Source organism: Osmerus eperlanus, chromosome 25 (assembly GCF_963692335.1).
Source record: "Osmerus eperlanus chromosome 25, fOsmEpe2.1, whole genome shotgun sequence".
Classification (NCBI taxonomy): domain Eukaryota; kingdom Metazoa; phylum Chordata; class Actinopteri; order Osmeriformes; family Osmeridae; genus Osmerus; species Osmerus eperlanus.
This window is the reverse complement of record NC_085042.1, coordinates 3,140,756-3,149,692: the sequence shown is the minus strand read 5'-3', so window position 1 is coordinate 3,149,692 and position 8,937 is coordinate 3,140,756. Positions and strand designations below refer to the sequence as shown.

The following is an 8,937-nucleotide window of genomic DNA, read 5'->3' as shown; positions in this document are numbered from 1 at the left end:
CTCCTCCTCCACGTCGCGTCCGTTTCCAACCGCTAAACAATGTGTCAGCTCCGCGCGCCAACCTGGATCATTTGCTTCACCTCGGAAAAACAAAATGATCATCGCGCCAAAAAAGACCCCATAGAAGACTTTTTCTGCGCTAGTCTCACCTACAACAGAAGTACCTGTATTCCAGGAATGTGCAGAGAATTGAGTTTCTCCCTGATTGTGTGTAACAGCATGCTGTGGGGCACACAGTCCCTGAAGCAGCATGTCATTAACTGGGCCTATCACTGGACCCCTTAAAACCCTAATTGGTCATTGATAAACGTAGCCGGAGCCAATTGGAAAGAGCGGGCACTGCTACAAATCTCATCTCTCGTGAGGGGAGAAGAGGCAATCCCAGGGGTGCAGGGGCCAGAGGTAATACACACAAGGCACGCTGTCTCCACATGGATGAACACCATCACTGGACTGGACCATAGATGGGGGTTTTCCAGAAGCCTCTGTTCATGCACAGTGTAGAAGGGTGTCTGGCCCCCCCCCCCACCCACCCACCCTACTCACCCCAGTTGGTGCTCTGCATCGTGGCTAGGCGGCAAGTAGGATGCAGCTGTGATTACCAGGTAATCTGTGAGATCATGTATACTTTAGAACTGATCATATACATTTCACCACCAGAAAAACTGTTTTGTACCAGATAGAAATGTTCAAGAGTCTGGGTGTCGGTGAGTCTCTAAGTAAAACTTTTTGGGATTGAACTGACCTAAAATCACCTTGTATTTCAGGTAGATGAAAACCATTTATTTATTTTTACGTAAAAGCCACAACCCTTAAAGCCCCACTCCAAAAAAATTGAAAAATAAATATTGAGAAAAGTCCTGCAGGGCTGTGGTAACCCTGGTTCTGAGGGCCAAGTTGTCTGTCTGGGGGTTGCTGCTGATTTCATGATTGACAGCAAATGTGAAGTGTGGACATGTCAGTCAATGAGCAGAGAGAGGCGAGAACCGAGATCTGTGACTGAGGTGTAGTAGGAAGGAGATCTTTACCTGACTGAGATGTAGTAGGAAGGAGATCTTTACCTGACTGAGATGTAGTAGGAAGGAGATCTTTCCCTGATAGATGTAGTAGGAAGGAGATCTTTCCCTGACTGAGATGTAGTAGGAAGGAGATCTTTTCCTGTCTGAGATGTAGTAGGAAGGAGATCTTTTCCTGTCTGAGATGTAGTAGGAAGGAGATCTTTTCCTGTCTGAGATGTAGTAGGAAGGAGATCTTTCCCTGTCTGAGATGTAGTAGGAAGGAGATCTTTCCCTAACTGAGATGTAGTTGGGTAGCAAGAGCAGATGACCAAGCTCTCCACAACACAAACATCTCTTCCAATACCTCAATTAGGAAACCTCCAATGCAGAGATTTCTGTCCTCTAAAATTAATTACGGAAAATGGAACTAATTGCAATCGGAAGGTAAGTGAGTGAGGTAGACTAAATGAGCGGTAGCTGACTGTTGATTGACAGCGTCGGTACCTGCAGGAAGAAGAGATGCTGTGTGATGTCCTGGACCAGCTCCTCCTCCGCGTTCTCGGGGAAGAACTTGGCGAGGAAGTGGAGGGTGATCGGATTCTCCTTGGGGACTTCCTGATCCAACACCTACGCGGCAGGAAGAACCAGAACAGGTGATCCAAAAGAGACCCAAACGACTTCACGAAACCACATACTCGATGTACATTTAGCTTTGCCCGTTCACGGCACCAAAACAACCATCTCGATTCACCTCAGGGAGTTTAACGTGAACGTGTACTTTAGGTGTTGATGCTCTGGAGAAGAAGCCTACCTTCTTGTCCATCTTGAGCCAAGCGACCGTGTCCTTCACGTTGTACTGGAGCCCGAAGTACCAAGTCTCTCTCAGGCCGAACGTCCGGCACACGTGGTCGAACAGATCCTTTCCCTTCCACTTGACCTGACGCAGAGAGCGTGTTCTTTACCAGTTTGCTGACGAGAACCGAATGAACTAGAACCCAGCCGACGGAACACGTATGCAGATGTAACACATCAACCCTTGTCTCATGACGGAAGCGAACTATCATCAACAGGAGGAGAAAACCAAAGATGTAGAGGTTGAAGGGAATCCGTCTCTTGGTAATGAGAGGGGATCGCATGCCTCAGCCGCGGCCTGTTATCAGTGCGTCTCCTGTGGGCTCAGAACCAGGCAGAACCTGTCAGCCCATCTCCTCTGGACTGAACCGGCTAAGGGAGAATAACAATGCAATAGCTTCTGACCGAGCTGAGAGAACTGCCTTTATTATCCAATTAAAACGGCTTTGATCTTGTGCTGCTACACTGTTTCGGAGCCTTCAAGTACCTTGTTGCACAGTGCAGATTGGGAAATGGGAAAAAAAAAGGGAGTCAGCCAATCATCTCTCTAGGGAAAATTAATTAGATCTTATTTTATATTTTATTTTGTATAGTATTGTTTAGAATGATTTAGACTTTTTCTACTTTTATATTTAATATTTGGATATCGTTTGCACCTCCCTGCCACAGAGAGTTCCTTGTTTGTGTGAACTTACATGGTGAATAAAGCCCTTTCTGATTCTGAACAACAACCCGGAGACTGTCAAGGTCAATCTAATAAACCAAACAGGGCCGCTGCAATGGCAACTGCTCCAGAATGACTATTTACAAAGCATGTAATTGATCATTACAGCACAGAAAATAGCCAGAGCAAACCCACAATTGGCTTTCGGGAACTCTGTATAATTACCCGTATAGCGAGCTGTGGCTGCGTTCAGCCCCTTTCAGTGGCAATAGCGAGCAAGGAGAATGTTGAGGCATTCTTCGCACGCATCTTCAGGCTAGCCTGACTGCTGCATGAGTCAATAGCACTGGAAGGACTGAGAATGGTTAAGCCTATTGGCCTACAGTGCTTTTAGGCTACACAGGTAATATGGTGCCCGATTGCCAATATTACACATAATTGCATTGTGTTGCATTAAGTAAATATAACAACCTAATTTGAAGGTCCAGTCTTGTAAATGACCTTAGAAGACCAACCAAGCAGTGAACTGCAGCTTTTTCCCACCAATGCATGCCTGAATCCTGAAACTAATTGCTCACGTTACGTTGATACAACACTGCCATCTTAAGGCAAGACATGATATTGTTCACTAAGAGGGACAATCCCCGCAACATACTAAGACAACATAGTTACACACATTGTAGGATAGTGAAAAACGTTTTCCCTTGTTGAAGATGTTATACCATTGCAGTGCTTATCACGTTTGTTTAACCAAAACGAAATTATGAATGCAGTGGTAACAGGAACCAGGTTTACGCTGGTATGTGGCTATAACAACCCTGTAGTTCTACTACACTACATCATACATCACAAAGCACCTTGTTTGTGCATCAGTTGAGTTGGGGTTTGTTTGTTTGTTTTTAATCCAAGCAAAGTCATGGTAAAATACAATATTTAGCCCTAAAATATATTACTGATTCCTCCCATTGCTAGTAGAACATGCAACAACAAATGTGGTGGCCCAAATCTAGCTGACTAGTAGTGATGAAACAAATGTTCTGTACATCTTCAGTCAATTCTCAAAATTTAACAACAGCACTGGAACTCAGCAGGGTTGATGCAAAGTGTTTTATTGATTCTCAGGTAACAATGATTCCCAATAGAACGTGAGCGTGATCCCGGGATCAGACTGAAGTTTTCTCCGGACAATTGAACTTATTTAGTCTTCTCCCCATTGTATGTTAATACGGTACGATGTTTGTTGGTTACATAGACATTAGGTAATCATACCAAGCGGGTTCTTTGTCTCAGGGGATTCAAAACAGGTACTTTCCTACATAGACACTTCTTCCAATTTAGGCCCACTCTGACCTTGAACAGCCAGCTGCACTAAGCTCCTGGGCGAAAGGCCACAAATATGTCTCATAAGTCATAGCTGTGCATCCTGGTACTTTATGAAAGCATACACATGCTCCTCTCCCCCACTCATCCTTTAATTATTTAAACCTTATATTTAGGGCTTCATGTCTCCTACCATTGTTTAGGGATAACAATAATCAGCCAACAGCTTTGCATCTGGTTTCCACTAATATAACTTGTATTAATATGGTTTCCAATGATACAGCATATACCAAAGAGTGATTACAAGTATCTTTAAATCATAATCATGAACCATCTTCATAACTACAACAGTATGATGTTTTTTCCACATCAGTAGTTACACCTGATCTGAACTGTCAGTGACTTTCCAGTGGCTGATGAGTTTGGCTGATCACCTTTCTGAGACTGACTGCCAGGTTGACGGATAACACCTTTCGCAAGATGAGGACGGGAGGAGACAAAGTTGTGATAAACAGGTCAACCAGTTAAACTACATTATTCATGCTTGTTACACAACACATCCATTCCAGGTAGGTAGCCAGCACTACGCACCTCACAGCTGAATTCCATGTCTGCGTCCATGGTTGTTATCTTGACGTTGAAGGTCTTGGCTTGTTTTCTTCTCAAAGAGTTCAGTCCCATTTTTGCTGCCAAGGCACTAGCCATGGTGATGTTTGTTTTGCTATTGGTAGCTGGATAGATAAATACTAGGCTGGCTAGCACAAGCAGTGTCTAGAAAATGTATTTGATATCCAGTCATGCGAAGTAAGATAGTGTCAAGAAAAAAGATGTATTCCCATTTTCTTCTGTCAATCCTTAGACTAGCTAGTATGCAAGTAGTTTCTCTCAATAATATTTGTAGCCAAAGTTATGTACTTTGTAATGTATATGTTGCTTGACAACATTACCTGCCAACATAACCTGCCAGTCCAATCATTTTAAAGATTCTTTTGAATTACAGTTATTTCATTGTCAATTCATATTGAACAAAAAGGGCTCATCATCATGTTTGTGAAGAGTTATAGTAAACTAGCTAACATGGTAAGACTCATTATATGGGGTGGTAACTTGATGACTAATACTATCAGTCAGTTGTTACAAACAAATAAATGCTATACCTGTTTCTATCGATTAACGCAATGTACCTGCAACGCGTTGGCGCATCGGTAGAACTATCTGGAAGTAGGGACTAGCTAAATTGTAACTAGTAGTAGCATAGTTGCTTTGTAAACATACCCACTAATCTATGATGGTGACTTCGATCCAGCAAAAAGTTTGTACCGCAAGTAAAAATCGGAGAGATAGTTCGACAGCGATGGCAGTTTTTGAAACATCTTAATCAAATGTGTCCATGAACGTAGTTAAAATAGCTTTATAAAAAGTTGTGGTAGCTAGCTTATAACATAGCATGGCTTATGGTCAACAGGCTAGCTTCCTCTACAAATGAATGGGCGGTCGCGCCCAATGGTGTACTGCAATGCAATTGGTCACAGAAAAGCCACATGAAATGTAGGCTAGCTGTTTTTTTGTTTATAATTTGGCCTACCATGTTTTTCACAGGAGTAGGCTTGATCTAATATCCTGCAAAAATAGTACCAAAAACAACAGGACTGTAGGTGGGTTATTGACGTGACATGGCTTTATCACTGTCACACCAGATAATTGTCATAATTTAAAATGCAGTAGGCCTAATGTTTACACACTAGTGCAAAGTGCCCGTGATACAGTCGGTGAATAAGATGCCAGTGAAACACACAAATAGATTACTTGACTAGTAGTGCCCGTGATCAAATTGGTTGCACACACACAGATTCCTGGAATATAGGGCACAGTGACCTTGATTATGTCGGTGACACACACAGATTTCAGGAATCATAGGCTATAGTGCCCGTGATGCATCTGGTGATGACGGTTTTTCTCAGTGGCTTTGGTCCCTATATTCCTCAGATCAAATTGAAATTGAAATTCTCTGTCCTAGGCTACTACATCTCACATCTCCGATGTAGTAGCCTAGGCCTACTTGTTCAACCTCAACATCATTCCTATATGCCCGTTTGTGGATCGCTATATCATGCCTCAAGAACACGACCAAGGAAGTGGTAGCGCCCATGTCGTTCAGCTATAATGTCGTAGGCAGTTTTGAGTTAACACATTAATTTAACAAATTAACAAATTCCACTTTATATCATGAAGAAAAAGGGTCAAATGCAGTTCATGACTGTATTATTTAATTTGATGTTTTGTTGCAGTTTAAAATGTTATTAAACAAAGTAGCCAAATCTATGGGTGCTGCCTCATTCCGCCATCAAATTCCATAAATAATGTTGCAAACTAACTAGCACGGCTCGATATTACAAATACTTTGAAAACTGCTCAACATAGGCTATATTTTGCCAGTTGTGGAATTTGCCTAGAACTGAAGGCTTTGGCGGAAAGGCTATCTCTTTTGGGGGATTTTAAATGGAAGTTAATTTGCCAAACGGTTACGTTTTACATTTGCAAGCTGTGCGTTGTTGCTGCATTGTCTCCCACGTTTCTCCCATGTTGTCACAATAATCACCTCTCTGTGAATCCGCACTCAAAGCCTAAGGTCATTCAAACTGAAATGTAAATTGTTACAGGAATAGCCTAGTATACTTTAAGGGGCACAAAATATATATTTTCTGTGATGACTTGTCTTTGGAAATGAAACTCTTAAGAGTCGCTTACCTTTTGGTCACATTTAACAATTTTGTATCACAAAAATTATTGGAGCACAAATTTGCATTGTGTGTCATACAGCTTTGGTGTGCTATACAAAGAATGTTTGCATCATGTTACACATCACACATTGATTGCTTTTGTACATGTTTATAGTAAAGAATGAAAGACTAAATTATATTCCAGATTCAGTCTTATTTATTAAAGCTATGTTTCTGCATATGAGAAAATTGATGACCAATGACATGCTGGGGCTGAGCTGCACATGAATTACATGCATTGTCTACATTTATACGTGCTGGGTGCAACATTTAATATTGTGTGTGATTGAAATTCATGTAGACTATGGGTACATTGCAAAAGTGTCAGAACTGAGAGCAGTCCAGTGTGATCTCTCCATCTCTGGATAAACCACTATATGCACTCGAGATCCGTTGTCCTGCGACCAAAGAGGGACTTAGCCGCAACTTAACCCATGGTACCAAAATTAATGTATCCAGCCGACCAAGGTACAACGTCACGGCAACGTTGTCCACGGGACCAAAAAATAACGTAACCAGCCGACCAAGGTACGACGTCGCGGCAACTTTGTCCACGGGTCTAAAAATAAGGTAATTAGCCGACCAATGTACAACGTCGCGGCAACGTTGTCCATGGGACCAAAAAATAACGTAACCAGCCGACCATGGTACAACGTCGCGGCAACGTTGTCCAGGGGACCAACAAATAACGTAACCAGCCGACCAAGGTACTACGTCGCGGCAACGTTGCCCACGGGTCTAAAAATAACGTAACCAGCCGACCAAGGTACGACGTCGTGGCAACGTTGTCCATGGGACCAACTGGCAACATTCCCTTTATAACGTAGCTACGACGTTGCCACGACGTTGCCAGAAGGTAACGTCGCGGGTTACCAACTGAGCACTTACTGGCAACGTTGCCGCAACGTCATGTGTTAGCTGGGTAGGCCTATCCCCTTCAGTGTTTTAGTTTTTTTAATCAATTGATTGATCCAAGGCTGTTGTTTAGCTCTATGAGTGCTGAAGGATTCAAAATCTTTGTGTCTATTCCAATATGTAATGATGGTAATTCAATGACACAAATCTGTGTTCTAGAAAGAGTGGTCTGGAGTCGCAGAGGTCCGATAATATCAGCTTTAATGCAGCAGTTGGAAATCAACAAGTACAGAGCTCTGGGGTTGTCTACGTTTCCCTACCCGCAACAGAGTTTTGGGCTGGTTCACGAAGTCCAACTCCCTATCTGTCCCTCCCCAGCATATATTTATACAGTGCAATTGAAACATAAGTATCAAAAAGGGTTCATCTTGTTCTCTCGTGCGTCAAGGAGTTGTTCTTGCCTACGCGCGTCCCACCTGTTCGGGTGCCATCTCCACCCAGTTTCAAGGTTGTTTCTGAAAATGAAGAGATAGAGACACAAAGAACAGCCTGCTTCCCACACTCAGTGTGAGACCCTATGTTTAAGCCTGAGCACACTTCTTAGTTCATAACTTTAATAAGCACAATGCATAACTTTAATAAGCACAATATATTCTTTAGTGCGAAGGGTCGACAGTGTCCATACCCTATGCGCGCCTGATGATACAATAGTAAATTAAAAGTCCAACTGCCCAGAACATCGCTTGGAGGGCCCAGAGCCACCGTTTCCTTTGCAGAGGAATTTCGTGAATTCTTCTCTCTTCGCCCAGCTCGTCCCTGCAGTGTGCATTACATCCTTTGAAACAGGAAGAAATAACCCGTTAGTGTACGTGTAGCCTACCGTACTAGCCTACTTTGATTGAACTTAATGTTGATCGTCCAAAAGATAACAACACGCCCATCAGTAGCCTAAAATAAATGGACAGATCAATATATAGAATATATTGATCGTTACCTATTAGTAGTATCTGCAAATAAATAAGTAGCCCAGTAGCCCAGAAAGTCATAATTATAGGCTTTAACAAATCTGAATAACTGTTGCCCTCCGGTTACTTAAATGTACAGTAGATGTGCTAGATTCACAGGAAGTGAATCTAGCACATCTGTACCACATGAGCTTTTGAATGGCTAACCGCCACATTTCCTTTCAAGAACTAGACACATTTTGTTCCTCAGTCCAAAGGTGTTTACGGCATTTTGCTTAATAGTCTCATCATGATATATTTTTTTAAATGACAACTTTTGATATAAATACAGTGTTCGAAAGAATACACATTCAGCCTATGATAAAAACTGTACAAGTAGGACAATGACCGTTGTGTCAGGCCAATAAATTGATTTGATGTGTGAAAGTCTCAACCTTTTCCTGCAACACACCATTCATTTGAATCAGGTGTGTTGGGGCAAGGATCATAAAACATGCTGGACC

General features: G+C 42.4%; 1 protein-coding gene across 1 annotated transcript in view; it reads right to left on the bottom strand.

Moving 5' to 3' along the window:
* Nucleotides 1-5,354, bottom strand: part of nf2a (NF2, moesin-ezrin-radixin like (MERLIN) tumor suppressor a) — a 20,637-nt gene extending 15,283 nt beyond the window's left edge. Inside the window, exons 1-3 of the mRNA XM_062451601.1 lie at nt 4,426-5,354; nt 1,810-1,935; nt 1,503-1,625 (exon numbers count right to left, since the gene is read on the bottom strand). Of these exons, the coding sequence (XP_062307585.1) occupies nt 1,503-1,625; nt 1,810-1,935; nt 4,426-4,539 (363 nt within the window). The 5' untranslated portion in view covers nt 4,540-5,354. The remainder of the gene's footprint in view (nt 1-1,502; nt 1,626-1,809; nt 1,936-4,425) is intronic.
* Between the last annotated feature and the right edge of the window lie 3,583 nt (nt 5,355-8,937).